Here is a 20378-nt window from a genome sequence, read left to right as displayed (position 1 = left end):
TACAACCACCAGTTTGCTACCATAAGACACACAAGAAAGGTCTCTGCAAATCCAATGACAACATTTTAAACACACACAATAGGGCAAGCAAGTGTTTTAACAAATGCAAAAGAATGAGACCATAAAATGACAACATCAAGAGCACTGTTTTTGTTTATTGCACGAATCGTACTTATTTCCAACTGAACTGGTAGAACGCAATATTAGGCAGTGGTGGGGAAAAAACTGTTCATCAAAAGCTGTAATATGTATACAAGATACCCAAAATAGCCAGTGGGAACATCTGGATAGAACTGTCTCAAATCATGGATTGATATCTAGAAAGGAAACACTGCTTTTTGTTTCTCTGGGAAGAAAAAAAGAAAAAGTCAATACTTGAAATGATAGCAGTTCTGTTTATAACAGATGTCATAAGAAGAGGAAAAAAAAACAGAAAATGGTCATGTCAAGACATGTTTTTCTCTGGATTTAAAAGTATTTTGTCCTCATATAGAATATAAACCTCTGGATCATTACCAATCAAATGTTCTGACATTTTTTTCTGAAGTCGAACAGCATTTGCTAAAGTCTTTTTTTTTCTTTTTTCTTTTTTTACAGTTTTAATATATATTTATATATATACATATAAATTCAACTAACTACAGTTCTCATAGAAAATGAGAAAAGCTGGACTTTTATCGCTCTCACACAACAAATGACTGGCAAGCATATTGACTCTGCTCCTCCCCCCCATCCTCATCTTTGAGCTGCTGTCAACACAGCACAGAGACAGGAGTGATGTGCTGGCTGCTAACACCTGACCTGGCTCAGGTGGAATTCATTTTAAACCTTTTCTTTTGTTGTTGTTCTTGCCATAAGCTAGATGATACATTGGTCAGGCTTATTAAATATACTAAATGTGAAGCTAACACCATCAGGTACTTAGCATTGTTTTATACAAAGGGGATGCAACCCAGGGATGTGGCTAGGCTGGGTCTGTCCAGAGATAACCAAACCAACTAATAAGCACTAAGTTATAACACTGTATGTCAATTTTTTAAGCCAAATCTCAAAGCCTAGAAAACTTCCTTTCTGGTTACTCTCCACCATCCTCAGTGACAATTAAGATTGTCATACAGCTTAAACAAACATAAAATGTGATAAGTGGAGAGATTCAAATGTGCTGCTATGTGGACTGAACCAGGCTAGCCATTTCTCCCTTGTTCAAGATTCATGGCAAGAAAATGAAAGTTAATGTCCAAATTTCTTTAAGGAACCACATAAACATCTGCAGCCCTTTATCACTCCCATCTCTATTGGCTCTTAGGCAGTGTTTCAACTGCAATTAATCCAGGTCGTTTCTGGCTCTTTAAAATGACAAATTCCCCAACAGAGCCCCAAATCGGTCCTTAATTCCTACACATATGCTGAACACCTTCTACCTCTCAATTTCTGTGATCACTGAGAGGCGAACTAAATAGAGACTGAGGGAGGAAGAGGAAGAAAGAGGTGAGGAAAGGCTGGTCAAAACAAAGGAAACCACCTCTTCTCAACTCATGAAACACTTAAGTGCAAAACACCCCCGTCTCAGAAAAAAAAAAAAACATTAAAAAAAAAAACAAAAAAAACCTAAACTGGATTTTCCTATCACACACTCAGTGCACATTTTGTCTGTGTCTCAAACTAAAGCATCCCTGATTCAAAGTGCACTCAGTAGTGATGGGGGCAGATGATGGAAGGAGGAGAGGAGGGAGTGGCTGAGGGCAGCATGTAGGATAATGCAGCACGTAGAGAGTTAGTACTTCTCTGGGAGCAAACAAGTGATAGATGCAATCAGCTGTTTGAGCCAACAGCCTAAGAATCAGTATGATACTGGGAGCGGGGGCCGCTGGGCTCTCCCTCAAAGTTCAAATCTTAAAGGAAGTCACATTTAGGGGATGGCTTGAGTGTATAAACCCCTCCTCAACACAGAAAAGTCAAAAGCAAGAGGTGTGTTACTAAGAGAAAGGGGATTGTGTGCTGGTGATGTATAGCTTACTACAGGTTGCCTAAAGCTGGATGTATATGTTGCCATATACACACAGTACATCATTCTGGGCCTAGACAGAGCATTTAATTGATGTATGGACAGCCAAGGACCTCCAAATGGTTCATAGGGGTGTAAAAGCAGTTACTAACCTCACCTCTTTGAAAAAGTCTCAAAAAAACAAAACTAGAAAGGGATTCTGGAAGTGTGTCTGTAGTTGCCATATGCACACTCGTAACTGCTGAGAAACCTGGTGCTAAGCATCTCTGTCACTATCACTCTGCTTCAACAGTATGTTTAAGTAAATGTGTGTTTATCTGTGTTTGTGTGTTAAAAAAGTCTGTGGCTCGTCAGTGTTTGAATGTGCCAGTGTGTCAATAGTGCTTGCCTATGTGCATCAATTCAAGGGCAATAAAGTGTGTTTATGTATGTGTGTGTGTTTATGTATGTGTGTGTGTGTGTTTATGTATGTGTGTGGCTCATGATGACATGCACTGGACGTGATCTGGACCTCCGTCCTCTTCATCTGAGGAATCTGGAGAACTCCAAGAATCATCTGTGTCTGCATCTGCACCCTCACGGCGGGCCTGGATTTGAGCCAGAGAAAAGTGACAATGAGCAAGTTAAATGAGTCACATGCAAACATCCTAGGGCTGTGCGATATGACCAAAATCTCATATCCCGATATAAGAATTCCATCGTCCCGATAACAATATAAATCACAAAAATTTAACATTTCCTGTAAATTCTGTGAATCTCAGGCAACTCGACTTGCGTGAAGTGTTTCCAGCTGCGCGTCCTTCACCCGGAGTCGAGTGTTTTAACCGATGCATGAAACTATACATTTTTAGACATAAGTTGTATTTATTACACGGCGTGCTGCGGGTTGCCTGTTCTAACGTTTGAGTCTAAGGTTTATTTTTTAGTACCTGGCGGCTCTTTTTTACTTCTCATCCGTAAATAATCTGCTCTTTCACGTGATTCAGTTCATTTTGAAAAGTCTCAACAGGATCTTGAGCTTTATTGTGAAAGGTTTATGTGGAACATAAACAAGCGGACACGCGATGCTGTTACCATCGTTGTTGCTAACCACAACGCATAAAAACAGGCGCTTGTCCGTCCGTAGCGTGGTTATATTACATATAAGAGAAAGAGAGAACTTTAAGAAATTATTATAGCCACTACAGTGACCATCAAAACGATGAAAAAATATTGCCGTAAACAGTTTATTTTGCGACACCACGAAACAAACGATAGCGTAAAATGAAACGATAGATGTTTTTATATCGTCAAACGATATATATCGTTATATCGAACAGCCCTAAAACATCCCATCTGTTCTTTTCAGAAAACTGAAACATTTTCAACATATTGGATTGTTACTTTTTCAGATTTTCTTCCAACATAAATTATTTTTGCAGAGACATTACATAGATGTATTAGAAAATTGCTTCTCTAAAGACACTTTTCATAACTTTTTTCAAAAATATTAACTCTTCCCTGTCAATCCCTGTCCAACCCCTACCCCCCAAAAAAGAAAGTAATTTTGGACTTGTTGAGATCTCACCCTTGCAGGTCTCCTGTTTCTCATGTGTCTCATCAGGAACCACAACAGCTGGGTGTCATACTGATCGCCGTGGCGCACACTGTCCTCGTCACGCTCCCGTTTGTTTTTCTTCATTACCTTCTCAAACAAAACAAAATGAGTGTGAATATGGAGGACAGAGAGGGTGTAATATTAGCTAACATGATGCAAAGAGAGTATATGTTATAAAGTAAGATTTAATACAATTATATTACCACTGAAATTAATTTAAGACCAAGAGTAGCTGTTTTGTTACTGGTTGTTTAGCCAACATTCATCTACCCATTACAGTAGGTTAAATCCTTCATTACCATTTGTGAACCAAGTAAATGTCATTTGCTGATCTCTTTCTAAAGAATTGGTGTAATGCCTCTTCCAGACCAAACAAAAAAACGCAGCGGCCTAACAATGCAGTCAGATTTCCCGGAAGGAAGGTCTAAAGGTACTGTATGATGAAAATTTTCAATTATCACAGTGACTAATAAATAAATAAATAAAACAGTTATAACATATCTGTTTCATTCTGGGTGTGAGGCTTCCATGTTTCAACGTTGGTCCCCTAATGCTAAACAATGGGGACTTTTTACCCACAGAGTGGACAAAGTGGAGTTACACAACACACAAGCGGTCGGCTTCTCACATAAATAGCAACTGTACAGATGAAATTAGGTCTGTACACATTAGGTTTTACAGTCAAACAGGCAAATGTGTTGGGGCACATTTACTTCCGTTTTCACTTTCAGTAGTTTAGATAAAATCTTAAACTGGATTCATTAAAAATCTGTGTGAGTATCTGCAATATCACAATTACATCATTGTAAAGCATTCATTTGTCTGAATTCACACAATAAAACAGGATACAATACCTCTTTGAGACCCTTGAGTCCTGTGGGGGTTTCAGCTGTGGGGGCCCACAGTTTGATGTCATGATCCAGCCCACTGGTAGCCATACCTGGCAGATGTGGATGTGGCTCCAAACAGTTCACCTGTGGTTTTCAAAGGTCAAACGTACAGCAGATAACACATTGATGTTCTAATTTATATATAAAAATGAAAACTTAAAAGTATAAATACATAAGTCTGATGCTGCAAATTGCTACTAAAAACAAGTTATTGGAGTGAAACCTTCAACATCTAAAGCAGCGGTCCCCAACCTTTTTATGCCCGACAATATTTTCACGGACCGGCCTTTAAGGTGTCGCGGATAAATACAACAAAATAAAACTAGTATCGGTACCAAAAAAAAAGAAGATTTATTCATAACACACGCGAAAAGACTCAGGAACACCGAGTTAACGATAAAAACAATAACAAAATAACGCTGAAAAATGATAAAAACCCTGAAAACCATACATTTCAGACCTGAGCCTCAACTATCGCGGCCCGGTACCAAACGACTCACGGACCGGTACCGGTCCGAGGCCCGGGGGTTGGGGACCGCTGATCTAAAGGGTCTTACAAAGTTGTCTCATTCAAAAAAAATCTGTGGTACTTTCCCACTCACCACTCCTCCTCGGTCTCCCTCCATAAACTGGACAATACGAGCAGAGTATTTGTCCCATAGATAGATGTGCCCACAGTCGCTGCCACTGACCACAAACTCACTGCATGGCCCATAGAAATTCACCCCCTTCACTGTGAGCAAGAGGACGGTATTATATCAATGCCAGAAACTCAAAAATGACCTGCTGACAGCTTTATTTTGTAGAGTTGTCTATACCTTATACAGCTTATTTAAAATAATTTTAAAAAGTAGTACCTGTGGCATTATTGCGGTGACCCTTATATCTCCTGAGATAGTCTGCCCCATCACTGTGGTCGGAGTCAAACAAGTAGATGTCTTCATCATTGTAACTAGCCAGGAGCTCTGGACATACAGAAAATGTCAAACAGCCATTTGCTTAATTTCCTTTAATGCAATAAAGGCAGAAGTTAGTCATGACTTTCATAACTTTTGACTATGCACACATCATTTATATATGCCAAGCCAAAAGTTGATAAATTGGTGTCATTGGCACTTTATCTGACCTTATTGGTTTTCTACAAAAGATACACATTTCAGAAGAAGAAAAATCCTAGAATTTTAGTCAGTGAGCTAACTCCTAGTTCTATTTCAATGTCACTGAGATTGCACAGTGGTTGCATCACATCACACAAGAAGGGAAGAGGTTTGAACTAAAAAAAAAAAAGGAAAGAAAAAAAAAGACTAGATCGAGGAATTATCAAGGGTCTGTGTCCTTATTTTTAAGAAATATTTCTAAAAATGTTCATAATAGAATAAGAAAAGAATGAGAAAACTTATTTTACCTGTGCCATCGTGACTGTACACAAGGCAGGTTATGTTGGTTTTAGACTCACTGGATACCAGATGTGAGGGACAAAACTTTTTCAGTACACCATTGTTATCATTTTCATTAATCTTCCTCTGGTCATAGATCCTAAAGAAAGTGAAAACAAAATAATGTCAGAAGAGAAAAAGAGTCAAAGAATAACATTTAAGTGACAAAATTGTATCATACCACAATGATAATGGATTCTTTAGAGTGGGGAAAAAAGCATTTTTACTATTCCCTGGTTCATACCTCACATACTGATCTCTCCCGCCAACAGCAAAGTGGTGTGTCTTTGCTGGGTTCACAAAGATGGTGTACAGCCCCACTTTTTTATCACCCTCCTTTACAACCACCAGTTTACTACCACAAAGATACAAGGAGACACAAAAGAACACCAGTATTACCACTGATCAACCTAAAAAATTTTTTAATCTGTTTATGTGTTTTGCTCACATGGTGCGCAAGACAGTTTTGTCAATCCACAGCAAGTCTCACTCTACACTCACTGTGACAAAACTAGCTGAATGTGAAACTTAATAGTACTTAGCTGAGAGCCATTGCACAGAATTCAGTTATGTGAATACATAATGATAATAAAAAATCTTGACTCTTACTTGGCAGGGCGGTCTAGACGCAAGTCAATACCAAATACAACAGCATCCTCTCCAGCTGACAGAAAGGAGCAAGGTGAATCTGGCTCAAGGGCCAGCTAAAAAATACAAAACAAAAAATTGATATGATACCAATTCAGCTGTCTCTAAGAGTCTTAAACACCACTGGACAAAGATTTCCTCTCACAGACCTTGTGTGCAGCGCCTTTATGCTGTGCAACCCGTTTCGTGTTCTTGCAGCGCTGTGTGGCAGAAAGCTCAGCCACTCTGATCTGACCATCACGAGCACACATGGCCAAGGTGGAGTCCCCACTGTGAGGCAGGAACTTTGCCTAAATTAAAGCCAAGGGTAGCCCAATCATGCATTTTATAACCACAATTTAACTTGATTAAATTATGCTCATGAATTAGTCACTTCAATCTGTCTTGTAAGTTTGGTTTTTTTTAATAATGGATTATTATAAAATAATAAAAACAATAAATAAATCATCAAATAGCAATTTACTGCTTGTCTCTAACTTAGTCTTGTTTCCACATTCTACTTTTTTATCACTGTTTCTGTGGTATAATGATTATAGCTTCTTATAAGAAAAAGTCCCAGAAAGCTACTTATTTTGTCTCAACAACAAACAATCAAATAAGAGAAGAAGAGAATATTAAAAAACTACTCAATAATTTAAACATCATCTTATTAACTCTTGAAGGAAACTGAAGTTTTTAGAACATTAAAAAAACCCCACAGATTTTTCCTTCTGCTGTATCGAACACTAACACATTACTATTACTAACATTTATTTGGAAAAATAACTAAAGGACTAACTAATAATGAACCTCTACCGTAGTCCTATTTTTGTGTTTTACCTGAAAGACATTGCTCTTGTGTCCACTGTCAAACTCCAGTTCAGCACGACGGATGGCCCAGTCCCAGATCACCACACGCAGGTCATCGCTGCCTGATGCCAGGCGTGTGCCTGATGGATTGAAATGCAATGTGTTGACACAACCTGTATGCCTCTCTAATCGGCCTTGGAGCTCCAGCCTTTGCACGAGGCCACGAGCCCCACACACGCGCCTCACAAACTGGTGTGAGTCCCTGCCGATCTCTCTGGAGCGCAGCGAGGGTACCGCCCGCCACACAGGACCACGCATGTCACGGAGCTCTGCCCCGAGCCATGCCTCCATAGCTTCATCATCATCGTCGTCGTCATCATCATCTTTCTGTTCTTCATCATCATCATCATCGTCATCATCATCTGAACTTGAGGAGTGGTTAGTGCCGCCGCCAGGTCTGTTTCTCTTTCTAGCTGCCCTTTTCCCACCATCTTTTTCTTTGGCCTTCTCTCGCCTTCCTCCCTCGCTCTCCCTTTCACCATCCTCAGTTAAAGAGTAGAGGCCGCTGCCGTCCATGCTGTCTGTATCTTCATCCTCTTCTCCCTCCCTGGTTGTGCCCGTCTCTCCTTCTACATCTGGCATAGATTTGTCTCCAGATGCTTCGGCTGTTTCTTTGGGAGCTATGGAAATAGAAACGCCCAATATAAGGTTAAAGCAACACTGTCACATAGGGAGATTCATAAAATACATAAAGAAAAAGACAAATATGTAGATGGTTAGTCATATATAGTAGGAAAAACTCATTATGAAATTTTTCCACCATACTAAAACTATAAGAGTTACCATTTAGAGAGGAAGACTGTGTTTGCCCCTCTTTGCTTCCAGAGGCATCCCCCTCTTTGTGTCGGTCTTCTCCAGGCTCCTTTTCTTCAGAGCCACCTATTGAAGCCAAACATTTTCTCTGATGACTGCTGCGGAGTATGACACCATGCACTGCTGTCATTAGTATATAAACTGACTTGTTTTACCGTTAAGCACCGTGGATTTGCCGTCAGCCTCAGCCATTGTATCTGTGAAGTCCTGCGTCGACCCGAGGTACAACCTCGTGTTGGACACAAAAACAAAATTAATGGTGCATTGACAACTACTCAAAATCAGACTGGATAGTTTGTGTGCTATAAACGAGGCGACGCCACGGCTTTCATTTGATAAGCTCTTGCCAAATAGCGACTTGACACTATTTGCAATAGGGTACAAGTTACCTGTTAGCCCCGTAGCTTCCAAACTAACAGTCTGGCTAATTTTACAAGCTATACACCGCTGCATGTAAAGATATAAACAAACGAAGTCGTTTGTTAGCCGAATCACGGGCCTGTTTTGCTTTGTGATATTTAACTATGTATTGTCCTGTATAAAAGAACTGCTTGACTGCCTGACAGTTATTACCATAAGCTAATGCTACCTAGCAAACTCGAGGCTAACAAATGTCGAAACTAAAACACAGTTTTCTAAGTTGTGCTGCACAACTAACCAGCTACTGGTCAAAATGCAAACAAGCGGCTAGCATTGCTTATACTCGCTAACTAGCACAGCTAGCGTTACCTGTAGTCGAAGGCCCGACGAGGCGTACTTCTTAGTTTAGTCTTAATCTTTATTGCAGATTTATTTGCTCCACCTCGCTACTCAGCAAATGAGCTAAGTGCCTTGACTAGGAACTCTATGACGAAAAACACACGACATGAGGAATGCGTGCATAAAGCTTTTTTGAAAAGTCAGACTATATTGCGAGCTAGCTGCGTTCACATAAGATTGCCTGCTCTGTTTATGTTTTGACGGTTCAGCTTTTTCTTTTTTTCTTTTTTTTTTCTAGTTACATTTCCGGTTTCGTGCTCGCATGTTTTTTTTTCTACCGGAAGTTTGGTACGCAGAGATTAACCATCGGCATCAACAACGACAATAATAATAATAATAATAATAATAATAATAATAATAATAATAATAATAATAATAATAATATGAACAAGACGATATGCGCAAAAACCTTTGTCCTGTAGTTGCTGAGACCACTGGGATGGGTCATATTGACTAATTACAGTACAAGAAACAGGCAGAATCTCTTCTACAGCACACAAAGTGAGATTATCTTTAAAAAAGCCAGCAATACAATACAAGCTAGTGGATGAGAACAAGTTATATTTCATATCAACGCTTCTTTTCCTCCGCAACAGTAATAATAATAATAATAATAATAATAATAATAATAATAATAATAATAATAACATTGATGATGATAATAAAAATAAGAACACATTAATAATACTTAAAATTAGTTTATATTTAATTCAAGTGAACATTTAATTTATTGAACATCAGCAAAACGCAGAATTTGCAAAACACTGAAAAGAAATTGCAAATGTTTAATTATTTCATTTAAATGTTTTTCTATTGAACAAAATGTAAAGGTTATTAAGGTCAAGACCAATTGCAAACAGCAAGAATAACACCGGAGGCTACAAGGTCATATTAATAGCCTAACAAACCACTGAACACCCCCCCCCCCCCCCAAACACTCATTCACACACTTACTTACATGTGATTCTTTAGAGCACAGAACAAAGACTGCAATGATCCAAGTTCAGTCTAACGATGATACTACTAGCACAAGCGTATTCATTCATTTATACAGTTCACCGAGATGCCTGTTGTGAGGCGACTGTTGAGTGTATGTTGCTCAGTTTATCCATATTAAATTTTCCACATAATGTAAATTAGACTCAATCCATCATGGTAGCCTTAAATTTCCAAGTCTTCTGGGTAGGGGAACTTCAGTGCATGTGGCTGATTGGGACATTTTAATTTTGGGACCTTTTTGGTTTTCACCTATAAGGCCAAGGGATATGTGTCCACAAAGCCCGGGCTTACAAATAACACAACTGTCATAAAATGACAATTATGTCGAGTAGGCTGTAATCCACAATGATTTTGAAGAAAGCTTGTACGTTTCTGGCGCCCCCTACAGGTTGTTGTAAAATGCTCTGGCGTTATCACGGCATAAAAATCGCGATCCTTGATAACTGCACGCATGCTTATTGAGTTCTGACAAATTTCCTACCAATACTTTTGATGCAAAATGGAAGCCACGTCTTTTTATATTGTTCCCTATATCAGTGCATAGCCGTCTGGCCAGTATAGGGCACTGACTGCGGTCGTCTGACTTTTCAAGTGGTGTTTATGGTGGCAGAAGAACTAAATCTGTTTCAAGTGATTTGCCCCTTGCTCTAATTGAAACATGCGAATGATCACTGACAGTTCCTCAAATACAAAGAAACCAGCAAATCTATGAGTAAATAAGAATATTTTTATCCGTTGCCTGCAACTTTAGTAGAGAAATTAAAGTTTTAAAAAAAGGTGAATCAATGTTCTTTCACAAAGATGTGGCGAACAGGAGAACATTTCTGCACAGACGTATGATTAAACAATTGCTCATGTGTTAAAAGCACAGACGCCTTACAAAGACCTGATTTTCCACAGCTTTTTTTCGTAAAATTCTGCACATGACTCTTTTCATAAATAAGGGGACATAACTAAGAAAACAAACAAACAAGCAAGCAAAATAAGACGCTTAGGAACGGAAAGATTACAAAATAAGGAAGAGGAAGTTCACTCAAACACAGGGGGTTTCAGAACAGCCACCCCCATCTGTGCAGCTTTCATAAGTTGTAGCGGCTCGTCTGTCCTCCAGAGGCGATGCTGGTGTTTGAAGAGACATGAGGATGGCTCAGGACGCAGCTTCTTCCCCATGCCGTGCACAGACTTCATAAGCGGACAAAGTTTTTAAATTTAACATTGGCCTGCGGTTTATTCCGCTCTTCGCCAACATGGAGTATTGGAGGCAATGTGCGATGTGGCTGATCAGCTGCAACGTGCTGCCTGCGAACCACCGGGTAACTGCGGACACGACGCAGGTGTTCGACCTGGCGCAAACCCTGCGGGACGGGGTGCTGCTGTGCCAGCTACTCAACAACCTAAGACCCCACACTATCAACCTAAAGGAGATCAATCTCAGGCCACAAATGTCACAGGTACATCCATCATTTTATGCGCTACTTTACGAATTACTTGTAAAAAATATTGTGAAATCAAATTCATGCGTTCACTAACATGCCATAAGCTAAACCTATAGTGGTGTCCAGGAAAAGTCAGTTTATTAGCCCAATAACCACTGGTAAAGAACCAAAGTAGTTCCGCTGGTGAAAGAGGACGCCTAATCAAAAATTTGTGAAAGTGGACAAAGACATATTTGCAGCTCCTTATTAAGAAGATCAAGCTGTAGCAATTTTAAATAAGGTTCCTAAATACATGGAAGAGAAATGGTGGAAGCTATATTAGAGCGTTTTATATTTTGTTGTTCTGCCTGCAAGGAGCTACAGTAATTAGGGTACAGAAGCCTGTTCCAGTTTTATTAAAGGTTAGACTTAGGTGAGATTTTCCCTTTAAGTTATTCCATATTTTCAAAATAAAACCGCAAATTCTAAGGATTTGCAGCTTAAGGCGAGCTTTAGATTATTTCCATCTGTTACACACCGTTTTATTTGTGTCCTGTCTTATTTGGCTTTGGGTCCAACAGATAAGTTTCACTAAAGCCGTGGAGTGGCCTCTGACAGATATCTTCACCCTTTTCTTTTATTGTGAAGATGATGTTTCACTTTCCGTGTGCTGTTCTGGTGTCTTGATCTTTGTTTTTTTCTGGATAGGAGAGAAAGTTCTTTAGCTTGTGTGAAACTTGTCTGGTTTGGGAAACACTAAGAAATCGTCCAAATAGACTTCTCCTTGCTCATGCAGTAACCCTTCAGGAGCTGAAGGCTCTGGAGACATCTGATAAAATCCTGCCTTTGATCCACCCATTAGTTGGGAAACTACATTTTGTGCAGTGGCTTGCCGTTTGGTTTGATGGCATATGACATGTGTAATAAGCCAATTTTAAGCAAATTTTTATTTAAATCTCTTGCATTACTGTCTTGGCCAGTTAAATAAAATAAAACAAAACATAACAATTTAATGTTTTAAATTAAAAGCATCTTCCTTGGTGTAATATATGTATTTGCAGGTGTGCCTACAAACATAAATAAAGCCTGCCGTGGTTACCAATATATTTATACGTTTTCTGTGCTCCTACGTTACTGTAACAGCAGCACTTCCTGTTCAGCAGCAGACTCAGGCAGGTGATTAGATCTTTCTGCATCTAGTTGAAAGAGTAATGAACGATTAAAGTCAAAGAAACCGTTAATAATACACCATAAAAGGACAGTGACTTGATGCACACACACACACACACACACACACACACACACACACACACACACACACACACACACACACACAAGAACATAAATACATTTTATGATTTGTTAGCTGACATCAAATAGTTAGGCACTAAAAGCAAATTATATACAGTTTGGTTGAAATGAGCTGTCACCATGATATGATCATCATGATGATATTTTTTTTGTAGTGATAGATCTGCATGAGTGATTGGGCTCTGTCTCACAAACTGTACTATGCACATGTGCTATGCTTTGCACTATCTGCTTCACCAGTGCCTATGTGCTTTTCTTTAATATTTTTTAAAAGAGAGTTAAAGCAAACCCAGGGCATAACAGGCCAAACAATGGATGGACATAGCCTGTAGCTGTAGGCCACTTGGCAATGGTTGCAAAAGGCATGTGTGTCAGTGGGCTCCATATTTTAAATGGCTCTTTCATTCTCATCTACTGATGGGCTATCTTCGAAAAAAGAAACAAGGGCACTGGTGAACACGACTAAAGTGTACACTGATGAAAGGTTACACCCAAGACCCGTGTTGTATGCTGAGTTTTGGTACAAATTCAAATAACAATTCACATAACCATTTTGACTATGTCAGTCATGAACAAATATGAACAAATACGCATTGGATACGCAAATACCCACTGCCTCTCTTATTTGCTTCCAAAGTTATACAAAGTAAAAGCTTTTTAAAGTAGTCTAGTTTAAATATAACAGGAAGTAAACTTAGCTAAACAAATCACAAACAGGCCACTATTAACTGAAAATGAAAAATGAAAAATAATAAACTTAAAAGGTGTTTAAAAAAGTATTTTTATTATCGTGGAGCCAGAGATTCTGGGTGTTACTCTAAATGTGAATAAAAGAATGTGCACCAGGGCTGTGACTGTGTTCAAAAGCATGAGGCTGTTGGTGGTGCAAAGCCATCATGTTCTTGCACTTCCTCCGTAGACAAACAGGGCCCCTGGGGGCGGCGGAGTGATTACAGGCGTCTCCATGATGAGCTGATGTGATAAAAAGAAGCCTATCTGTTCTCAAGAATTCCCTTACTTACTGCTTAAGTTATTAAATATTCAGTTTCTAAATCAGCCATTTCTCAGCAATGTGTTTGACAGGAAAAATGAACTGAGGCGATCTAACAGTGCTGTATACGTTTTCTTTTTAACTGAAGTGGCTCAAACTAGACAAAGACGAGTATCTTGAATTCTAAACCATAACTTTATGTCCAATGTTCCTGTTGGCTGCTGTCTTCCCACTAACACAAAGATCCTAATAGGAAGTGACACCAACAGAGAACATAGTTGGCGGTTTCATTTCACAGTATAAAACTTTCATTTTTCATTTTCAGTTTGTAGGGGCTGTAGTTTACTTTTATGTTTAGAAAAGGGACTTTAAATTCTTGGTGCTTTAAATTATGCTGTAAATTAAACTTGATTTACATTACAAAGGAGGTTAAAGACTTTGTTTTTATTTTCCAAACAACGGAAAGTACACTTTTAATGTTACTGTGGTATCTACTCATGTTGGTAGTTTAGTTTTTATTTGACTTAATTTTTGTCTGCTAGCTCTAGATTAAATGAGATCCCACGTAACTAATTCAACAGCGACAGGTATTTTCAGAAACAGCACGACTGTTATTCTAGGAAAAAACGCAAACAGTGCTGTCAGCAGTTTCGGAACATAAGATCCATTTCTTCAAAATAATTCCAAGTAAAATTGTTTATTTTAAAAAAAGTCAGATTACTGTACTTTGGTGTTAGTTTTTCGCTATGATGAGTGTTAAAAATCTTGTGGAGATAAAACCCTCTTGAAACCTGTAATTTGTACTGAGTTCGGGTTGAGATAACCTTAAAAACAACTTTTTATGTTTTCACATATGTATTTAAACAAAAACTAGTTACAAAAAATGTAAACAATGTAAAATGAAATCTATCTACATACAACTTTTTATGTTATATAACAGTCTGTTTCTGCCCTTTGCAGTTCCTGTGCTTGAAAAACATCCGGACATTTCTGGCCTCTTGCTGTGATGTGTTTGGGATGAAGAAGAGTGACTTATTTGAAGCCTTTGATCTCTTCGATGTCCGAGACTTTGGAAAGGTAGCACCCATTTCTGTCATTATGATTTTCTAACATTGCACTATGAAACAGCCCAGTAATTTCATGTATCATGACATTCTTCTCGCCTTTCATACAGTTATTAGAATCATTTATAAAAGTCTGTAAATTAGTTTGAGTGAATACATTACATGTCACAGCACTATTACATTTGAACTGGTAATAATAACTGTGCAGATTGTCTGTCTCAGTTAACCAGTTTACAGTTTTTCTCCATTGCTCAGATATTAGACATAAGTAATAGTTCAGAGTAAGTGTTATGATAGATTTTGTCCAAACTTAGACATTATCCATCTAAAAAAAGAAAATCATTATGTAAAAAGTCTAAAAAGAGAATTTTCTGTAACGGATCTCTTTTTTTAAAGAAAGAGTCAAAGAACAATTAATTGACAAAATAATTTTTCCAGTGTTTTACAAAACAGCTTGAACAGATGATAACGTTTTCAAAACAAGCAATACGCTTGTGATGTTTCACTGCATTATTGTCTTCGTAGCTGACTTTTGGTGTAAGTGATGCCACACCTGCTCTGTTTTTCTGTCCTAATTGATCTATAAATCCTGCCAACTCTTTAAAATACAAGTCTGAGGTATGATGGAAGCATAGTGTACGTGTGCTTCTTCTTCTTCTTCTTCTCTGACTTCTTTTTATTGCTGTGTTATTGTGGGACCTGTTTTCAGTGTGTGTACACAGCGTTACCAGGTCAGTGGGTTTGTAGTGCGCTCTGTGCAGCCACTCAGCGGACTGTCGCTTAAAGCACAGGAGCCTAATTTAACTTCGCCACGGAAAGCACACTTACTCTGAGGAGCCTTACTCCCACATTTCCCTATTTAAGTACACCATTTTACCTGGGGGCATTATGAGTTGTCTAAGCACTGAGAGGCTTGAAGAAAATTATAGTTGTTTTTTTTTAAATAAAACTATTGGAGCATATGTATTAATCTATGCTGAATGTATTTTATCTGAGTTTTTTTTTTTTTACCTCTGAAGTACATAAGATTGTGCTATCCATCCATGCGTTTTCTTAACTCATTATCCATTTCACTGTTCCAGAAAGGCCGGAGCCTATTTGACATGACATGGGGCAAGAGGCAGGGCAGACCTGGGCCAGTTCGCCAGTCTATTGAAGCTTAAATAGGCTTGTTTGTCTCTTTTTACATTTCTTTTACATTTAGTTGTTTTGCCTGAATGCTTATCGTGTCTAAATAATGTATACGGTATCTCATAAGTTTAGTTTGGTAAAGTAATACCATATATCTTATATACATCATAACTTAGGCATACTATATATGATTGCAATAGTGAATTCACCTCCCTCTGTAGAATGGAAGTGGTTATACGTGAACTATGAGAGTGCATACCAAGCTGTGTGTGTAATTTCTCATTCAGGCTCTCTTTTCTTTCAGTTCAGTGTTTTGTGCTCTAAAGAAGCTTCTAGTTAATCTGGCTGCTGATAATCCCACAGGGGAGGTAGGGCTTGCAAATATGTACACTACATCCAAGCCGGGCTGCATAATCTCAGCCATGTTCAAGGGTTGTCCATCAAACAAACAAGCCTCTGGAGGATAAAGATTGCACCAGATCATTGCTTTTTTTTATTGGCAGTTAGAAATACGGGTGACTGTAGGTTAAGCAGTTGGGTTGGATTGGCTCCATGAAGGGCTGTATGTCTAAAGAAGAAATGCTCAATCTCTTCTTTTTTTTACAGAAAAATCCAAAAAAGGAACATCTCAAATCTCAACCAGTGTAATCCACTTGGGGTCGAGTTGTGCCAGCTCTGCCTGTGGACTGAGTATTAGTCCACTGAATATCTAATGAGAGCTCTGTAACCTACATTTCTCAGCTGAGTTACTACAGGCTTCACTGCAGGGAGTCAAACTGACTGCACGTAGAAGGCTGAAGGCTAGAGAGATAAAGCAGAGGGGCAAGAATTGTGTTTATTTCTTCCTTCAGTATAAACTACTATTAATATTTTCACAAAACAACATTATTTTTGTGCGAAGTTCATGCAGTTTTTCTTTTTGGGAAATAACTTCACACTTTCTTCCTGAGAGTAAGATAAGAACATTGATAACACATGTCAGCACATAAAATATAATCATATTATTAGCAACCTGTTAGTTTGGCTTAAGCTAAAAACATCGAAAGACGTCAGTAAAATTCCCTACCACTATAAATAATTATCATGTTACGTATTTATGCATGGTGTATTCCTTACCTGCCTACCCCAGAACTGCTGTATCTATACATTATTATACATTCTAAACATTATTATTTGAGCTTTTTGACAGATATATTTTACATTCAAATCTTTGTAGAAATGAAAATAAAGTGTTAACAGTCTCATTTCTGGCCAGTGTCAGTGTTGTTGAGTGGTATCGGCATATCGGCGAACAGGATCGTATTCAGCGATATCAGTTTTCAGTGTTTATCTGTTGCAAAACATCAATTTTGCAATTGCAAATTTTTTGAAAATTGTGTGATAAAAATGTGAAAAACACAAAACGATTTAAACCATTCAGGTTTTTGTTATGAAAGAAATACGCTGATAGCATATGGATAACTGGAATTCTTGTCGGGGAATTGTTGTTTTAAACTTAAATGTCCATATCTGCCCATCATTTAATAAAAAACAAATAAAACATTTATTAATTTAATTAATTAAGTGTAGGTAGGTGGACGTTACATCAAGCGATCTGTTTCACTGTTCTGCGCTAAGCTAATATTTAGCGTTTAGAAATATGAGCGCTGTCGGTCTTCTTACCTTAACTTGCGAAATGCAACCTTCATGCACAGATTATCACTGTGTGATCAGTTGGTACCATCACACACTGAAGAATGCGAAAATACCGTTTTAAATGTGTGCTTTGATGCTTAACTCTGCAAAGCTCACATTAGTGTTGGTAAAAACTAAAGTAGCCCCTTCTGAAATGTTACATTTGCATAACCCATAAAGTCTGACAATTACCAAAAGCCTCAAAAAACTCTCAACAATAATGTGTTCCTGATTATAATTTGTGTTAACGACACTACATTCTCTTTCTGGCTGTATCTTCGTAGAATCATCCTTGGGGTGGCTAAATAAATATCAGAGCATTCTCAGAAAGTTGATGGACTTTAATTTTGTTTTGGGAAGCTAATAAAAAAAATGTATATTTTGTACAGTGTGATAGACGGGAACAGCTTGATTATTATTTAAACAACTGAATATATTTACAAATTGACCATTAAAGTGACCATTAGTAATTAATTAATTAAGTAACACGTTAATTCTGCACAGAATAATAATAAAAGAAAGAAGTAGAAAGAAATATCAGAATCTCCGTCTGCTACCAGGAAAATTATCATTTTAAACTTCGGTGTCTGTCTCAGCACAGAATTTCACAAAACAAAAGAAATATGAATTTCATATATATATTGCCAAAACGATGAAATTAACATGTCTTTTAACATGCTTTTCCTTTGGATAGAGCTACACTGTCACACTGCCTGTTCCTATTTCTGGGTCAAGCTAATATTTAGCATTCAAACTAGACAGTGGTATCAATCTTCTTGCCCAACCTTGATTATTGCAAATATATGTATTTCCTGAAATGTCAATCTATTCCTTTAACCAAACTGAAAATCTGTCATGTAGAGATTATCACTGTATGGTCCATTAGTACCATCACACCATGTAAAGTTTCACCTTTATATTTAGTGCCGTTATTTCTGTGTTAATAATAATGAAAAATGATCATTGTCAGCTGCACTAGTCAAGTAAAGTCAAAGTTTATTCTCTCTCTCTCCCCCTCTCTCTCTCTCTCTCTCTCCATATATATGTGTGTGTGTGTGTGTGTGTGTGTGTGTGTGTGTGTGTGTGTGTGTGTGTGTGTGTGTGTGTGTGTGTGTGTGTGTGTGTGTGTGTGTGTGCGTGTGTGTAAAGGAGTTTTTAAATGATTTAAGAGTTTCAAACTGGGCAGATCTTATGTGAAAACAGGTTGTTCCAAAGATTAGAGGGCCCTGCTGAAAAGGCTCTGTTACTTCTGCTTTCAAGCCTGGATCTAGGAAGATATCAAGAGCATTTGGCTCATAGATCTCTGGTATGTGGATTTTCAAAAGATCTATAATAGAAGGTGGTGCTAATCCATCGAAAGTCTTAAAAACAAGAAATAGACTTTTTAAATGGATCCTGAAATGGACTGAAACCCAGTGTAAGGAGGCAAATAATCACCTCACTGCTAAGTTGCTTCTCCTTTATGAAGTTTCAATCTTTTTACTTTTGTGCAGTTGCATAAACAAGAGAGCATTTACAGAAGTTTGATGGACCGTCTATTTTATTTCGGGGACTCAAAAACAACACAGGGCAGAATGTGTGATGAATTTATTTGTACTTGCTAAAATTAGAACAAGTTTCACAGAGAAGTGACTGCATTGCACCTGCAGAGTGGCAAACATGAACATTTGATTTCTTATCCGATGCTACAGCTCTCTGTCTTTTTCACAGTGCTCCGGGGATTTACGATAGACATCATAAATAGGCCACACTAACCAAGGCGGTTGGTCTTCAGCTTAGCTTGTGGCTTTGCTTCTCAACTCACATGTAGCTTCAGCCAAATGGCTTTCAGACATGTCAGGTGTGAGAACAACTTGTTTTTTAAAAAAGACAGCCTAGAAGGATTTACACTTCACTAAATGAATGTGATTTAAACCAGTGTTAGATTGTTCATTTCATGTATTCACAAGAGAGCTTTCTCCTTTCTTGTGCAAGTTACACTGAATCCATCTAAAAACAGTTTGGCTTTAATATGTTTCTTTAGATTTTCAATCTTGTATTCAGTAGCTATCACTATCACTAGAAGTAAACCAGCTATGATGTGGACAAAGTGTGCAGGAGCAGGGTTACATTTACATCAGTGGTCTTAGATTTTCGAAGAAATTTCACAGAGATCAATATAATTGTTTGCATTGTGGAACGTTATGCTGCACTATGGCATCTAATTTTTTTAAGTGCAAACAGTGATGCAGGGGAAACAAACAAACAAACAAAACATTTCCAGTGCTGCAAACATCACAATGTTGCACTTTTAAAGCTGGGTACACTTTACAAACAGGCCTCTTTTCAAGTCATAAGCACACCTGGGTTTAGCCAAAGCCACAGGACTTATTCACACAGGAAGGGGAGATAAACTCAAGATTCAAAGGGTGCTATATCTAACCCAAATAACTATCTTAGCTGCAAATCCAAAAATGTAACTTTGCGAACTTTGCAGCTTTGTCACTGGATAATTTATCATAGAGAGAAACTATGATGTGAATGAGATAACTGGTATTTATTTTACTTTTCTGTCGTAATTGAGACATTGCATTACATTGCAATGTTTCACTTGTAGAGACTTCTGACAGCACTGTAAGCTTTGGCAAGACTATATATTGACACTAACTACAGCAAGTTTAAGAAATTAATCATCTCATAATGATCAAGTACCTCAGCGGAAAGAAATAATGATCAGTGTCCATGAACTGATCTTTACAGGTCCTCTTAAAAAAATATAATTACACAGTTTTAAGTGATTTTTTTAAAGTGATGTTT

General features: G+C 38.0%; 2 protein-coding genes across 4 annotated transcripts in view; one reads left to right on the top strand and one right to left on the bottom strand.

The window, feature by feature from the left end:
- Positions 1-135: 135 nt before the first annotated feature.
- Positions 136-9214, bottom strand: dcaf8 (DDB1 and CUL4 associated factor 8). Its single transcript, XM_085388468.1, has 13 exons — positions 8968-9214; positions 8394-8467; positions 8209-8304; positions 7396-8045; positions 6726-6866; positions 6538-6632; positions 6173-6283; positions 5898-6028; positions 5350-5457; positions 5095-5225; positions 4457-4576; positions 3573-3689; positions 136-2592 (listed from the first exon to the last, which is right to left on the bottom strand). Exons 2-13 carry the CDS (start codon positions 8428-8430, stop codon positions 2485-2487), a joined length of 1845 nt encoding a protein of 614 aa, XP_085244594.1. The 5' UTR covers positions 8431-8467; positions 8968-9214; the 3' UTR covers positions 136-2484.
- Positions 9215-11097: 1883 nt separating this feature from the next.
- Positions 11098-20378, top strand: part of LOC146647809 (guanine nucleotide exchange factor VAV3-like) — a 49507-nt gene continuing 40226 nt past the window's right edge. For all 3 annotated transcript variants that reach the window (XM_085389308.1, XM_085389307.1, XM_085389309.1), the window contains exons 1-2: positions 11098-11447; positions 14674-14790. In XM_085389308.1, the coding sequence (XP_085245434.1) occupies positions 11244-11447; positions 14674-14790 (321 nt within the window). In that variant the 5' untranslated portion in view covers positions 11098-11243. The remainder of the gene's footprint in view (positions 11448-14673; positions 14791-20378) is intronic.

This window comes from Rhamphochromis longiceps, linkage group LG18 (assembly GCF_057381845.1).
Source record: "Rhamphochromis longiceps isolate RC_006_pf linkage group LG18, R_longiceps_female_GT1.1, whole genome shotgun sequence".
Taxonomy (NCBI): domain Eukaryota; kingdom Metazoa; phylum Chordata; class Actinopteri; order Cichliformes; family Cichlidae; genus Rhamphochromis; species Rhamphochromis longiceps.
Note: the sequence above shows the minus strand (reverse complement) of the source record. Positions and strands in the feature narration are given on the sequence as shown.